Below are 17,499 nucleotides of genomic sequence, written 5' to 3'. Positions count from 1 at the left end.
ATTTCAAAAATTCAATTTCAAACAAAAACACTGTCTCATTTTCATTCTAGAGGAAGAATTTATCCAAGCTCGTGTAAATGCTTACACGGGCCTCTGTCTCTGCCCAGCATTAGTCTGTAGTCTGTCCCTCAACATGGGAAATCTGCAAATCCGGCTCGAAGGACCGATTTTTCCGTATGAAATTATTAAAATTAATTAGGAATTGTGTAATAAAAAAAAAATACTTGTATCAATATATATGTACATATGTAACGTAAAAATAAGTAAGACAAAGAAAAAAGCAGAACTTCTTTGTTCAATCAATTTTGTGTGAAAGGTCATGGCTGAGGAAAATATGGAGAAAAAATTGACAATTCGTTAATGCGTCTGCGAATAGAAATAAAGCCCATGTGAAAAAAAGTCAAAATATGCGAATATCCACAGTTCGCAGTTAGGAGTTCGAAATTTGTAGCTCATGTGCAAGATGCTTTATAAGAACAAGAAATTACTTTTATACCAGTATGGTTTTTTGTGTTAAAAACTGTTTCAACATAAGAGCTTCAGTTCTTTCTTAAAATTTATTTGGTTCCTTACCGATCATGTTATAATCATTACAAATGGCAATATACGTTATGAAATACTGAGAGTCTGAGTGTCATGCACAAAAGTCTGTTAAATCTACTCAAAGACTCTTTTGGGTGCAACTTGCAACTTCCAAGCGGAATGAATATTTGAGACTCCCGGAATTAGAGTAACTTGACTTAATGATCATGTTTCATGTGGTTTCAAGAAGACGAGCCATAATGAATAATATAAAGAAGCGTTTCCTGGTGGCGTAATCTCATAATGGGATAAAACAGGCAAAAATGTGTTTGTATTACATCACTCAAAATATTTTGTGTTTAGTGGAAAAGTAATAAAAATTAAAAAATTTAATGATTATTTTTCCGCCATCTTGAAAATTCTTATTACGAGTATCGGGGTACCTCTCTATTAAAATTCATTTTTAAAGTAAACAGAAACATATTGAAAGATGCAAGAAATTTTAATTGAGTTGATCTTATTTATCAAAATTACTTAAATAAAGTATTTAATAAAGTTATTGGACAATCCATCAATTCTTCTGAACCCTACAAGTAGGCAGGTTCAGGCTACATAAGGTACTTGAAGGTAAGCCAAGTTTCTTAAATAAGCAGGTTCAGACGACATAAGGGACTTGAATCTGATTGGCCAGCTTCCAACAAATTTCCTTTAAATTATGTATTTTTATTCGAAAGTTGATAATCAAGTCAATTCCATTTATGTTAAAATGACAGCTAATCATGTTTTTTTTTAATTAACCGAAAGCTGAACTTTATAACTGTGATTTATTCATTTTCTGCACAATTCGATTGTTTTATTTAAAATTGTATCTTGTTAAATTGGAAAAGGAATAAATGATATTTGTTTTAAATACAAAATACAAGTCGGGATGGACTGGCCTAAAATGTTTTTCGAGCAATTAAAAATACAGGAATACAGGAAAATAAAGTAAAGTTCCGAGTTTAAAGTAAAGTTAATGACACTTTGGTAAGTAACGAACTGCATTTGTCAAAATGTACTTTCAAAAAATGCAGTGGACTGCAAATGAAAACCCTTATGTTTTCTAAACCAGCCCAATCTCAAAGACCAACTAAACCAATTTTACTCTCAAGTCATGTTTTTTTTTGGTCATACAACCGAAAGCTTAAGTTCATAAATCTTTGATTTATTTATTTTTTCTTATAAGGAATGTTTATTTAGAATACAAAACACAACTTATGATGGATTTGTAACCTGAATAAGGAGATTTTTTTTAAGTTCCTAATTTGAAATTTATAACATGAAGTCCCTTATGCTGTCTGAGCCTGCCCAATGGCCGCGTTCAGTAATCAATCCAAATCTATAGATCTGTGTTGTTAAAATAAAGCTGATAAATAATTCATCTTAAGCTAGCCCAAAATGTTTGGTATGCTCAGCTATTTTACTTGGACAGTAGGTGATTATGTTCATAGCTGGTTTTTAATTTCGTGTTGTTTGTTTGCGTCTATCTTTGTATCGATTTCGAGGCCACATATGACAGCATCTACAGGGACAAGCTGTATAGAGCCATGTTTAGTTATGGCATCCCTGCCAAACTCGTCCGTTTGGGCCGGATGACCATGGAAAATTCACGCTGCTCCATAAAGGTTGGAAACAACTTAACAGAACCTATATATCTATCTCAGATAGCCTGTCGGATTGCAAATTGAAATTTGTTAACTTAGTTAATTACTCGGCCATTTTTAATACATTTGTTTTTTTGGAAATCACAAAAGAAAATTTTATGTTACATTTACTTTAGAACTTAAATCTCTTTCGACGAGACGTGGCCATGCCATTTGTATTTCATCAATTAAATATGTCAACATTTTAACTCTGGTAAGTTTTTGGACTTAAGGCTTTCTTTAATGAAAGATTTAAGATTTAATGAAATATGAATAATTAATCCGCTTCTCTATAATGCTTCACACCAAAAAGAATATTGTATTTCTGCAATGAAAATAACATCACTCTTTTAAAAATAACACAATCAAAAAGTCTCCAAATAAACTATAATTTATCAATGTGTTATATTAAATGAGAACGCACAAATTGTCAAAACATTTTCAAACTCAAAACCAACAAATTCAGGTCATTTACACTGATGAGCTCTCTCTAAAACTAAACATTATACATTGAACATAAAGGCGTCTATACTTTTTGCGATTAGCACACGTTACTTATAAATTACAAATTTATTACATACGCAGGTAAATACTTCGTAATCATTTTTACGGCACTTAATGTACATATGTACCTCATCTATGAAATGGACCCGTTTTTTAGTGTGCCGCTTCTTTGGAAGACATCCCCAAGTATGTGGGGGTGGTTTTAAAATGTTATCCTTATTTCCACTATTGCATGAAGATAACTTGGCCCAAAAGGGCGGACGACTATAAGATAGTGACGACATCTTTTGATGTTTTTTTTCACTTTTCAATTTAACAAAACATTACTATTAAAAAAGAAAAACTAAAATTATTCAAAAAGATTAATAGTACAAGGTGAATCACGCACTAACGGTTACGCGCACACGACCCAACCAACGCCACACCACGCCACGCCAAAGCCAAACCACTATATGCCTATGGTTCAATGAAAAATCGCATAGACTTTCGTTTAAGTTTATGATCGCTTCGCAGAAAAGTCTACGAAATTGTTTTTCAGGAGCAGGACGGACCATGCTATTTTACGTTATTCAATATTTTTGTGTTCTAGTGCTACAGCTTACTTCTGGCAGCTACACATGAAAGCGAAATCGTCAGAAGGAGGCACGCCAAGAAAAAAAAAAAGAAGAACTGTAAGCGAAATGGAAATCTCAAGTAAAATTTATTAAAGTCGAAGCAAGGCAGCATAGCGTATACAATATAATATACGTTCAAGACTCAACAGCACTGAGAATTTTAATTTAATTTTAGATTCCTCCACTGACGTTCTTCAAGTGAAATCAGATAAAAGTTTGTAAAATAAAATCGAACATACAACATTGCAATGGTTTATCGTCAAGATATTTCCATTCGGCTTTTTGAAAACAAATTACCAAAGATTCATGTTATTATGTTTATTTATTTGTTTAAGCTTTGTGAGGAAATAATGTAATATTCAGTCAGTTTCAAATGACTCTGAGCGGAAATAGTAATTATGAAGTTGTACAACCAAAAAAAAAGAAAGAAAATTATAAACTTTCCTTTTCATCATAATTTAATAAGAGATCTTTATGTAGTTTAAGAAAAATTAGGAAGTAATGTATTTGCAACAAAAAGTGTAACATTATTCAAAACCTTTTCGAAAACGTCATTTGCGTCAAAAATGCAATCAGGTATCTGACAATCTTCAACGCAGCCATACAAGAGCCAGCCTTTTAATAATATTGTGTGCAATAAAGCTTTATAACTGATCAATCTGGTTTATAAAAGCGTTAATGTCAAATGTTTCTGCATATTTTAAAACTAAAATATCTCAAAAATAAGAAAATCTAATTGACGTATTACACACCCATAATAACTTTGTATGACAAAAATGTTAAATCTAGTATATACCTAATATAATATGAATATCAATTGAAAACACTTAGGTATTCTGATTCTAGCTTTTTGGGCTGTAGCTAAGTTAAAAAAAATGGGCAAATTTTGACGAACGACATAAGAAACTTTTACTGCCAAAAACTTCCCTTCCAATCAAGGAAATTTTATTGGAAATTTGACTAGAAAGTAAGTAAAGAAAAATCTCCCTTGCTTACTACAGTCAATGGGCAGGTTCAGACAACATAAGGGACTTCATTTGCAGTCAACTTCAAACGTAAATTTTGACCAAAGCAACTAGTTAGTTTTTCGAGTGTCAAGGATTTCAAATTTAGAACTTTCAGTTCATAGTACAAAAACTTCCAAAACCATTCCTCAGGCATGCTACAAGTCCATCGCGATTTGTATTTTGCATTGTAAAGAAATATAACTTATTTCTTTTCCGAATTAAAAAGGCATTTAGAAAGCTGCCTTACTTTCATGTTCCTTATGTGGTATGAACCTGCCCAATTCTGCCTACGTCAAAATAACATTATATTTTGACGTATTTTTTCTCATTCTGAAAGCTAAAAACTAACTCCGTGGTTTATTTTTGTCTCGACTATTACATTTAATGGTTTAGAATTAGTAAAATTTATTTAAAGTACAAATTAAAACTCATGATGGACGTAATGGAGTTTTATAACTTCCCATAGGAAGCAGAAGATGAAGAAACGGCTCTCAAGAAAATTACGTGGGTTAAATTTTATATAATATATAGTAACGTGATTCCAAACAAGCATATTTTTGAAAAAAATCCAATCATAGGTTTTTTTATAAATAAAAAAAAAACTGAAAAAAAATTTGTCAAACATTTTGTAACAATACAATTAAACAAATACAGAATGATTTTATCTCCAAAAAAATTCTGTCCAACTAAAAATAACGTGTGGTAAAATTTTGAAAAAAATCGAATTGACAGTTTTTTTATAAAAATAAAAACCTTAAAAAAATAGATTACTCAAAGTTGGTAAAAATTACGGCTCAAATATCTTTTTGAAAATTCCAACTTATTTTAACTTATAAAAACTACTGTTTTCAACATTCTAAAAATGTTTGAGAAAAATCTAATCGACAGTTTTCTTACAATAAATAAAAACCTAAACAAGAAAAAATTTGTAAAAATTGACTTTCGACTTAAATATCTTTTCAAAACATTGAGATATTCGCTTTAAACTACTTTTATCTTTTAAAAAATATTATTTTTAACTTTCAGTAAAATTTTGAGAAAAATTTAACTGACAGTTTTTTAACAAAAAATAAAAACAAAACAAAAAAAAAATAACAAAAAAAAAAGCAATACTAAAACTTTGTAAAAATGTACTTTTGACTCAAATAGCTTTTCAAAATTAAAACTATTCTCTTCAAACTTTTTTATTTCACAAAAAAATTTGGTTTTCGATGTTCAGTAGTTTTGGTTATACAAATCAAACAGTCCGTTTTTTCATAAAAAAATAAAATCTACAAAAAATAGTACACAAATTTCGTAAAAATTGATGTTCGGTTCTCGATGTCTCTTAAATTAATTTCATTCATCCAAATTGTAAAATTTAAGAAATGCTACTAAAATTGGTAAAAATTTGTTTTCGACTAATAATCTATTTAACAAAACTTTATTTTCAAACTAAACTATGTATTTCTTTATAAGAAGATATTGTTGTAATTTCAAAATTTTTAAGAATAGTTTTTAAGCAAGACAAATCGACAGACGGGATAGGAAGTTATCAGTGTGGGTCGCATCCCAGCCTCTTTTTTACTTTTTGCACGTTCTGAAACTGAATTGATATTAAAGGAGAGTGAAGTAAGGTTCCATGTTTGAAATTGTTGACATAAAAAAAAAAAAAAACTTATTGCGTAGCTTGTATAAAGCTATTCAATGTGAGAAGTATAGACAGAGCTTAAAAGTGTTTTTCGAAGTTTCTACAAAACTAGTTTTACGTCAAACCAATATTTAAACAAGTTTTGAGTTTTAAGTTTTTCAAACATTTTAATTACTTGTTAATCAAATGGAAATAGTCTTTAAATAATATTAATTGTGTTGACATTTAAATCAAATTTCTGAAAAACTTAAATTTTAAACCATTTTAAAAAGATTTTCCAAAAAACTGGTTTTGAAGAAGGTATTGGTAAACATTGTATTTAAATGAACCGCTCACAACACAAATTGAACGAACTTTAAACCGCTGACATGGTAGTTGCTTACTTGCGAAACTAAAGCTACCCAACTCGTTGAATAAGGCATCTTAAAATTCACTTATCCGGCCTATCCAAAGTGACATTTATGATTTTTAGTTGACAGACATTTTAAATAATCTATTTTTTAAATTTCCAAAGCATTATATAAAAATTTAATTGTTTAATTAATAGAATTGGATAGAAAAAAGAAATATTATTTAAAAATGCATAACCGTCAACGGATGTAAGAAACACAGCCTCTCAAACTATTCTGTCATTCGGATTGTTTATTCCTAATTCCGAATTCCTAATCTATGACAATCAGCTGTTTTCTATCAAAAAATATATTTCTGTTTTGAAGTAACAACTCATAAATCAACAAAAAAAAAACAAAAGACGACCAAGAACCTTAACAAATGTCCATTTTTAAAGCACGGTAAATTTTATTTATTTATAAACTTATTTAATTTAAAACCATTTAAAATATAAAATTAAACCAACCTACGTATTACAGAGTCAAAGAATTTGAAGATGCACTCTCACAAGACGAACTGGACATGAAAAATCTAAGGAATTTATGCTTCCATGGCAAGTAACATTATCAATTAAATAAATTGTTAAGTTTGATTTGTAACATAGGGGTGTGTATTTTTTGTTTTTTTGCTTCTCGATTTGTTTAGGCATTCCTGATGTAAATGGCTTCAGAGCACTTTGTTGGAAACTTCTATTGGGTTATTTAGGACCATCCAAATCATCATGGACATCTACGTTGGCTAAAAAACGAGCTCTCTATAAACAATTTATTGACGAGTTAGTCGTCCAACCAGGTTTAATAAAAATGAGCGAATGCCATGACCATCCACTGAGTGAAGGACCTGAAAGTGCTTGGAATACATTTTTCAATGACAACGAATTTTTATTGCAAATCGACAAAGACGTCCGTCGACTATGTCCAGACATATCATTTTTTCAACAACCAACCGACTATCCATGTGAAATTGTTGTTAATAGCAAAGGGGAGCGAAGACTGCACCAGCGAGTTGTCCCATCGGTATTGAATTCGGCAAACGTTGAACGCAAAGGACTTGGAATGACAAAGGTAAGGAAATATGTTTTAGAAACGTTCTTAAAGTAAGCATGAAACTAATAATAACCTGTTGAATTTGAATCCCTAATGCTTCCTTTGAATTTAAAGCAAGTAAGTTAGTGAAAGCATTTTTATTTATTATAATAATATCGTAATAATAATCAATGCAGATTTCTTACTCATAAACAATTAATAAATAAATAAGCACCTCATTGGTACCACTTGTTTATTAAAATTTAGCGAATTTTGAAACTTATTTATAGTGTGTGACCTCAAGTTAGTTGAAATTTCCATAAATGATGTGATGGCATTTGTCTGATGTGGACAACATCAACTTAGTTTGGTACAGTGGAAGCACATCTGCTGTTTTCGAAATAAAAGTGTTTTTAAATTCAAAATATTAGTTTGTCTCACAAATGACCGAAGAATGAAAAAAAAGTGTTTAGACGTTTTACAAAAAATGAATGGACATCAAGTTATGGTGTTTTATGTTAAACTTCGATATTTGACTAAAATGCGAGGCAGACTTGTCCGGCTTACTTTCCAAGCAACATTCGTATAAAGTTTGACAGCTAACCCTCAATAATAAATACTCAAAACTTCAAATTTCTTGTAAAGATATAGCAGCCTCAGAGAACATAAGGGACTTCATTTGCAGCCAACTGAATTTTTTGAACGCAAAATAAAACCATTAGTTAATTTTTTAGTTGTCATTAATTATCAACTTGGAACTTTCCTTGACTATCTTTTACTTGCAGGAAGTACCAAAGTAACTAACACAGATTATTAGTCCATAAGTTGTTGTTTTTATTGCCAAGATAAAGGTTTAATTCCTTTTTAATATGGCAAAAAGAACCTTATATATAAAACATTAAATAAAATTGTACGTTAAGCAAATAAATTACAGAGTTATGAAGTTCAGAATGATAAAACACGACCGGCTAACATTTTGACAAAAGTAAATTTAATTGTGAGATTGGGCAGTTTCAGACAACATAAGAGACTACATTTGCAGTGAACTTCATTCTTTGACCGTTTATGTTTATAGTACTCGTACAAAAACTACCAAAAGCATTATTGTCTAAAAAATACTTCTCAGACAAGCTTCAAGTCTATAATGACTTGTATTTTATATTGGAAAGAAATATTATTTATTTATTTATTTATTTATTTATCTACAAGCTTAAAGCTAACAGATTTGATCTTAAAAATTAAAATATTACAAAATTATATTAAAAAGTAAATAATAAAAGTAAATTGGCCTTAAACAAATTCCTAGAATTACTTAATTCAATAAATTGACAAACTTCATTGAATTGCCTTATCGATCTACAAATCGGATCATTAATACCGTAGCTTGTTCTGTGAAAAGATTCAAACAGAAATTTTCTACCACGCAAAGCTCTTGACAGAACATAAATTGGTACAATTAAAAGCAAAGATGGACAACGTAACTGGTAACATAAAATATCCCTCACAAGCATTATACCATGAATTTTTCTTCTTGATTCAAGAGACTTGATGCCTAGAAAAAGGCATCTTGCTTTATAATCTGGGATAGAAGTCGACTTCATCTTATAAAATATGAATCTAGTAAACCGCCTCTGAACCTTTTCTAAAAGATCAGAGCAGGTCTTAAAACCCGGATTCCAAATGACATCTGCATATTCCAAAATAGATCTCACAAGAGATATATATAAGCATAGTAATGCGTAAGGATCACTGAAATCAACACAATTACGTTTTATAAATCCTACAGTTGAGTTAGCTCTTCCAATTACATAATCCATGTGACTTTTAAAGGAATAATTTGTGTCCAATATAACACCTTAATCTTTTATGTTTTCTACACAAGATAATACATTAGAATCGATCGTGTAGTCAAAGCTAATGTGGATATAGGACCTATAGAAGGAGATAGCATTGCATTTTTTTATATTTAATTTACACCATTCGGAGACATGGTTAAGGTCGTCCTGTAGCAGCTTGCAATCATGGAGGAAATTGATTTTTAAGAAGTGTTTCAAATCATCAGCGTAAAGGAGGTATGAGAATATTTTATCACTGTAGTTATATCATTTATAAAAATATTTAAGAGGAGCGGACCCAAATGACTTCCTTGAGGAACACCTGAGCTGCATTGAATAGATCTCGAAAAAGTGTTATTTATTATGACTTTTTGAGATCTTCCCATTAGATAAGACGACAGCCAATCAAGAAGGGTGGAATGTAAACCATAAAGTTTTAATTTGTGTATTAAAGTGGAATGATCCACCGAATCAAAAGCTTTACTGAAATCGGTATATATCGCATCTACTTGATTCCTACTTTCAAACGAATTTAACACATAATTTGAGAAAAGAGCTAAATTAGTTATTGAAGAACGACCGGAAGCAAAGCCATGTTGTCGGTCAGAAATATGCTCTCGGGTTATGAATTCCTATTTATTTTTTACCATGTTCTCAAACAATTTAGGGATGGCAGACAACTGGGAAATACCACGATAGTTCTCAATTTTATTTTTAGGTCCAGATTTATGAATTGGCACAAGATAAGATATTTTCCATTCACTTAGAAATATGTATACCCTGAGATAGAGATTGATTAAATATGCAATACAAAGGAGAGCATAGAGACTTAGCACAATTTTTTAAGAAAAAAGCTGGTATACCATCAGCTCCAGGTATAGTTTTGGGCTTCATAGATTGGAGTCCTGAATATATTTCTTCTAAACTGAGTTGTAATCCTCCGATATCAACGCTACAGGTTGAATCTAAGAGTGTACTATAACTGTAATTTCTAGCAGGTGAATAAACGGATTGAAAAAAGTCAGCAAATAGACAAAGTATTGATGATGTGTCTGATGCTTCAGTGTCTCCAAATGTCATTTGCTTTGGGTAGCCTGACGTATTTCTTTTCACATTTATATATGTCCAAAACGAAGAAGTATTTGTCTTTATGTTAGTTTCAATATTCATTATATAACACTTGTGAAGGAATTTATTAAGAACAAAAAAATCTTTGCGCAGTTTGCTAAAATTAGCGTAGTCTAAATTATCATTAGTTCGCTTAAATTTGTTAAAAGCTTTACGTTTTAAATTTTTCAGATTAATTATTTGCTCGTTGTACCACGGGAGCTTTTGTTGAATATGTTTGGATCTTCTCGAAGACGGAACAAATCTACTAAAACTATCGAAAATAATAGACACGAAACGCGAATACTTTTGTTGAAGATTCAGATTGACAAAATTAATTGACCAATCATAATTTTCAAGAAAATTGTTAAGTTCAATGAAGTTTGTCTTTTTAAAGTTAAAGAAGCTAGAACATTGCATTGATTCAATTGATAAATACTTGTACAATTTAAATTCAATAAATAGTTCCTTATGGTGAAGAAATTCAATAAGTAAAGAAAAGGGAACAATTGAGACTTTTGAATTAAGAAAGTCATTACATACAAAAATTAAGTCTAACAAATTATTTAAAGAATTATGAATACAATTAATTTGGTTGAGATTAAGTGAATAAAAAGAATCAATTAAATAGAATTCATAATCTTTCATCAAATTACATGCAATGAATAAATTATCATCTTCAGACCACTTCCATACAATGTTAGATAAATTAAAATCACCAAAACAACAAACATTATCAAAATCAGAACATAAATTATTAATATTTTTAATATTCATTACATGTTTTTCATAAATTTCAAAATCTATTATACTAATATATAATTACTAATTTCTATTCAAATTTGGCAAGGAACTATTTAAACACAAAACATTAAATGAAGCTGTGCAGAAAATAAATAAATCATGGAGTAATAAAGTTCAGCTTTAAGTTGAAAAAAAGACATGATCAATTGTCATTTTGACAGAAGTTGACTTGACTTGATAGTTAGAGGGGTTTTGCTTGACTATCTTTCCAGTCAACTTTCCAATAAAATTGACTTAATTGAAAGGCAAATTTTTTAGCAATTGGCCAATCAATAATACTAGAAACTTGCCTTACTTTCACCTTATGTCGCCTAAACCTGCCAATTTTTCTTGACAAACTTTTCTATAAAATTACCTTATTTGTAAGGCAATTTTTTATCAGCAATCTTAAATAAAATAATAGAAACTTTCCTTACCATTAACTTACTTATGTGGCTTACATATAAATACATAAGCTAATGTCATAAAATGTTTATACGATATAAACTGCAAAACCTTAGACTGCACCTTACTTAAACCAAAGTCAATGGCTAGGTTCAGACAAAATATGGGACTTCATTTGCAGTCAACTGCATTTTTTGAATTTACATTTTGACTAAGGCACTAAGTTAGTTTTGAAGTGTCATAAATTTCAAACTTAGAAATTTACTTCACTAACTTCTACCGTCAGTTCATCGTACAAAAACTACTAAAACATTATTGTCCACAAAGCACTCCTCAGGTAAGCTACAAGTCCATCACGATTTGTATTGTAAAGAAATAGTACTTACTTATTTTCAAATTTGACAAAGAACCCTTTTACAAAAAACAGTAAATGGAATTATTCACAAAATAAATAAATGAGGAATAAAGTTCAGCTTTCAGTTGAATGAGAAAACATTTTCAAAAGAGTTGCCTTAAGTGAAAATGAATTTTTTGGCAGCTGGCCAAACAGATACTAGAAACGTGCCTTACTTTCAAGCCCCTTATGTCGCCTGATCCTACCCAATGCCACAAACCCACTAGAAATATGTGACAGCTAGAACTTTTTTAACTTACTATAATTATTTCATAAGCATTTTTTTTTTAAATTTTATAATTCATTGGGTTATTTTGATGATGTTATATTTTGTACCTTTAGATAAATCTCATCACAAAGCGTTCCAGCGAAAACTACGTAGCAATGGAGGAAGGTCAAGAAGCACACTGGGAAGTTGTCCAACGAATATTATTTTTATATGCAAAACTTAATCCTGGCCAAGGATATGTACAAGGAATGAATGAAATAGTTGGACCAATTTATTATGTAATGGCATCTGATCCTAATATAGAATATCGAAGTATGTCTACAAGAAAAACAAATATTTATAGGAATAGGAATTTTTTAAAAATGTTATTTGATATTTTTTTAGAATATGCCGAAGCAGATTGTTTTTTCTGCTTCACATCACTTATGGGAGAAATTCGTGATTTTTTTATAAAAACTCTTGATGACTCTGACTGTGGCATAAAACACATGATGGCCAAACTATCAACTATGGTCAAACAAAAAGATCCTGATGTTTATGATCGACTGGAAGAACAAGAATTACACCCACAATATTATAGTTTTAGGTTTGTATACTTTGTATAAAGAAATTTTAACAGCTTTTGAATATTAATTTCTTTTCATTCATTTTATAATTTTTATTAAGATGGATAACGCTGCTGCTGTCACAAGAATTTCCACTGCCAGATGTAGTTCGTATCTGGGATTCGGTATTTTCCGATGAAAATCGTTTTGATTTTCTCATAAAAGTCTGCTGTGCTATGATAATGTAAGTAATACCCAAAAAATGTAATACAACCATTTTCTTATTCTATTTTTGTTTGTTTTTTTATTTCTAGAATTTTACGTGAACAAATACTAGAAAATGACTTTGGTTCGAATGTGAAACTCCTTCAAAACTTTCCTCCTTATGATATTAACATAGTTCTATCTAGAGCAGTATCGCTAGGTGATTAAAACTTATTCTTTTTTTATATTAATTATATACTGTATACTGTGTGTATATTTTGCAATCCCTTGTCAATTGTACAAAACTTACCATCTAAGCAGTTTTATCGAATAACATTTATAAGAACAAACAAAAAAAACACAATCAAAATTAAACAAACAATTCCCGATTTATAGATTTTAATAATGAAAATTCTCATATTTTGCCAAGTAAACGCTTTTAGGTATGACATTTTATATGAATTTATACCATTTATTATAAAATATTTTTACACTATGGAACTAAAACAAAAACAAATAAGCGAATTAAGTTTATTAGAATAACAAAAATGTATTACTTTGTTAAGAACAAAACTAAAAAAGAATAATTATTACAAATAAATATTTGCTTTTTAATATATTTTAATCAAGACTTTGTTTTTTATGGAATCTCCAGATTTTTGATTTTGCTACACTTTAAACGCCATAATGAAAGGCTCATTCTCGATTTGAACAAATAAACAACTTCAGTTCTTAAATGTTTATACATTTTTAACATGATGTGTTTTGCTTTCACATAAATTAAATTAACGCTAAAATTTCCCATTTGCTTCAATTCCCGGCAGAAAATTTGTTTGATGATATTAATCAACGAGGACTAATTTTAGGTGATACAGCTCCAAATGATAAGATTGATAAGGTTATTCTAAAACCAGCAGAATGATGGAGATTTTATATATTCCTAGAATAAAATTTGGGAATCGGCTTACAAAAACTTGCAGGAATTGCAATTTATCTAAACCCAACCGTCTTTGCCGACAAAGTTGGCGAGATTTTGTGTAAATCAGTCGTTAATGTGCAGGTGAGAGTTTAGGGCTATGCTGAGAGTCGACAAATAAATTGTATTCTAGTAGTCGGAAGAGCCTCTTGCGGAGCGCCAATATTACTAGGATGCACTTATTCTATTGGGACTAAAAATAAAAGTAAAATTATTTTGATTACAAAAGGAATTATCTAGAACTATTACGTTCTCAACATGTAGTACGAAGAAGAACAACTAAACATATGGGAGTTGCCACGCCTCTTCCCCATAGACCATACTGAGCTCGTTTCCGGAGACGCGCCTAAAAGTCCTAGCTGTGAATGTAAATTCACTGATTAGGATTGATCAAAGAGCCAACATGTTCCAATTTTTGAAAGACTACAGTCCCGATGTGTTTATGGGTAGCGAAACCAAGCTAAACCACAAACACAAATTGACTCATAAAAATTAAATAAAATTAACAATATCGTAAGGAAAGATCGGCCTGACTCCACTTAAGGGGGCGGTTTCGCTTCCTTCGAAAAGGCATTAATTATAAAGCCGTATACAACAATAAATTGCGAAAGTTCAAGACGCTAGAAGTTTGCGTTGTATGCATCTCTCTCTCACTCAAGGGAAGCGGATGTATATAATCAATCACGGCTTATGCGTCTGGATCTCCGCAGGTTACTTAGTATGCTTCAGAACTCCAGATTCTTTTAAGGGAACTTAAACTGAGCTTGGAAGAAAACTATTTCATCTTGGCCGGTGATCTTAACCCAAAACATGAAGATTGGGAAAATCAAAATAGTAATCCCAGAGGTAACCATCTTTTTAATTTGATGAATCTTTACAGCTTTCTATATGGCGTCGACCTACTAACTACTGAAAAGCCATCATATCCAAGAAGTAATCACAATCGAAACTGCTTACAGACAGTCGAGTACGACAGTGATCACTGCGGACTGGCTGCTGTAATGCAGATTCCGAACGAACGCGTGGAGTTGGAGGAATATGTTGCAACGCACTCTAACAATTAAAGTAAGATGCGCTGAAATCGTTTCACCAACGCCTTAGAGAAAGAACTTCGTTCAAGTGACATAGCCCCACCAAAGAACCTGACAAATACAGAAATTGACCAACATTTACAACAGATAGACGAAACAATAAAACGAACGATGGTACGGACAATAACAAAAAACAAAAAGACCAGAAACGCGGCTATTGACGCACTACGAAGGTACAAGAGTGGCTTGCTGACAAGACTCAAAAATTTGTACAAACGACTTACAGACCCACACGAGTTGGAGGTTAGGACACTGAAGTCGTCAATAAAAATGTCAATGGTCGCATTCACAAAGGTAGTTTCTACGTAATCAAGGGATTCTGATTGGCTAAATCCCCTCCGACGTAGTGTACAAAATTCGGCTACAAAGTTAGTGGAGAAAGATTTTGACGTTTCACGATCAGCTGTCGATAAAGTAGCACGAATTCAAAATGAAATAATTCGTTCAGTATTTAAATACAAATACATCTAAATCATTAAAATGTGTCTTAAATTTGATTTTATTGAATTTTAAAACACAAAATATAAGTTAAAGTTATCAAATCAAAAATTTTTCTTATTTTATATATTTGCATTTGTCAATAATAAAAAAGTTCCAGATTGACTAGCTTTGTAGTGTAGTTTTGCATTCACAAAGCTATAGTTGAATTTTGACTACGTAGCCACTAGCTTTGTGAATGCGACCAATCTGTTGAGAACTACAGGTTATAAATTAACTAGTATTGGGACCGCAAAATCCGGTCAGTTAATTCCAGTGACCCTAGTATGTTCCCTAAAATCAACAAGATATTCAGGACAAAAGAACGATAATGATCAATGATCTCCCGTGTCTCAAACTCCAAAGAACTGAAGAGAACAGAGACGGGGCAGCGCAAATAGATCTAGAAGAAGCCATCTTTGACGATAATTTTTATATAATTGAAGATCCGAAGGAAAAATTGAAGGCGGTGGGAGCTGCTTTCCAGCAAGTGTACAAGGTGAATGTTAGCATTCGCCCCAACCACGACCTGGAAAACAGAGCCATACTTAATCACTTTTACCTTCGAGATGCCATAATCGTCAAGCAGAAAGGACCAAGTCCCTTGTTAGGGACGAAAGTTGAGCTTCAGCTCTTCTTCAATTCAATAAAAAACAAAAAGTCGGCAGTTGTCGATGGTATATCCAACATTGTACTAAAACATTTACCGATGGAGGCAATTGACATTAACACCATACTCTTCAATAATGCACTGAATAATGCATATTAACCAGTACATTTGAAGACGGCTGTGGTTCATCCTCTCCCGAAAAAGGGAAAGGACAACTCCAACCCCTCAAATCTTCGGTCGATAAGTCTTCTTCAAAGTATCAGCAAAGTTCGAAAAGATCATCAATAGGGCTCTGACTAAGTGGGCTGCGGACAACAAAATAATTTCGGATAAACAGTTCGGGTTCAAGGCGGGTTCAAGGCGGGTCATGACACAATTCATGCTTCGTCCAACACTTTTCTGATATCCAATGGAATAAATCAAAACAAACTGGTTGATTTGGAAAAGGCCTTTGACACCGTATGGTTAGAGGGTCTTTACCTTAAATTGAGCAGGCTTGGCATAAGCAAGCCGTTGTTTTATATACTCGTACATACTTTATGATATGCTTAACGGTAGAAATTTTTTTGGCAAAAGTGGCAATGTAACTTCTACCACAACATTCTTAATTAAAAATGGTCTTTAACAGGGAGCGGTGAATTCGCCAATTCTCTTCAGCATTTACACCAGTGATCTGATAGGAAGTCTTACGAAGGCAATTGCGTACGCCGACGATCTAATTGCGTACAGAACGGTCCAAAAGGTTGAGGTTATTAGAATTATCTTGCAGCGTGATTTTCACAAGATTCAGCGATATTGCGAAGACTGGAAACTGAAAATAAATGTCCAGAAGTAGGAGACAATTCTGATCCGGACACCTTTGGCTTGAGCCACGAGGGATACGTGCAATAATTGGCGTAAGATGGTCATCGTTGATCTTCACGGGCAGCGACAGTGGTGCGGCAGTGTTTACGAGGTTGTACAGGCTTATATCGAACAGCCGAATCTTCGTACGTGCATTACTACTCCAACGAGGTCCTATGGAACGGGGTTCGAATCAACAGAATTGACAATTTTGTGATAAAACTCGTTCGGGTTGACATTGCAAGAGCTATGTCTTCGACCAACAATTTAATTTTCGGGGCGTTTTATCCGAACGACGAGTATTTTGAGAGTGCACGCTTGAGCAGCGTCATTCCACCAGAAGCATTCCTCTTCTTAGATAGATGCGGTCTGATACGGGGTCTATCACATCAGACGACGAACCGTGAATAGGCGACTCCTGTGCAATCGGGACGTCATGGCACAAGGCGGAGAAGAGCTCCTTCGGTTCAGTAAGACTGTATCCGAACGGAACCGAAATGATTTACCTTAGTGGTAAAGCCTACAAACTTTTCATACCTTCGAAGAGCGATATGTTACTTTTATTGAATTTATAGCACATACGGTTTGCAAGGATACTGCACACACAGCCATTCTCAAGGCCGAAA

General features: G+C 32.0%; 2 protein-coding genes across 8 annotated transcripts in view; one reads left to right on the top strand and one right to left on the bottom strand.

Moving 5' to 3' along the window:
• Positions 1 to 3,136, bottom strand: part of LOC129943979 (PDZ and LIM domain protein 4) — a 41,320-nt gene extending 38,184 nt beyond the window's left edge. For 2 of the 7 annotated variants that reach the window (XM_056053079.1, XM_056053081.1), the window contains exon 1: positions 2,837 to 3,130. In XM_056053079.1, the coding sequence (XP_055909054.1) occupies positions 2,837 to 2,992 (156 nt within the window). In that variant the 5' untranslated portion in view covers positions 2,993 to 3,130. Of the gene's footprint in view, positions 1 to 2,836 lie in introns of all 7 variants that reach the window. The other 5 variants (XM_056053082.1, XM_056053083.1, XM_056053084.1 and 2 more) reach the window with 5 other exon arrangements.
• Positions 3,137 to 6,622: 3,486 nt separating this feature from the next.
• LOC129948066 (TBC1 domain family member 13) lies at positions 6,623 to 13,501 on the top strand. The gene is made up of 7 exons (XM_056058884.1): positions 6,623 to 6,750; positions 6,829 to 6,902; positions 6,995 to 7,413; positions 12,241 to 12,439; positions 12,512 to 12,713; positions 12,794 to 12,916; positions 12,987 to 13,501. Exons 1-7 carry the CDS (start codon positions 6,731 to 6,733, stop codon positions 13,102 to 13,104), a joined length of 1,155 nt encoding a protein of 384 aa, XP_055914859.1. The 5' UTR covers positions 6,623 to 6,730; the 3' UTR covers positions 13,105 to 13,501.
• Positions 13,502 to 17,499: the final 3,998 nt, after the last annotated feature.

This window comes from Eupeodes corollae, chromosome 2, assembly GCF_945859685.1.
Source record: "Eupeodes corollae chromosome 2, idEupCoro1.1, whole genome shotgun sequence".
Classification (NCBI taxonomy): domain Eukaryota; kingdom Metazoa; phylum Arthropoda; class Insecta; order Diptera; family Syrphidae; genus Eupeodes; species Eupeodes corollae.
Note: the sequence above shows the minus strand (reverse complement) of the source record. Positions and strands in the feature narration are given on the sequence as shown.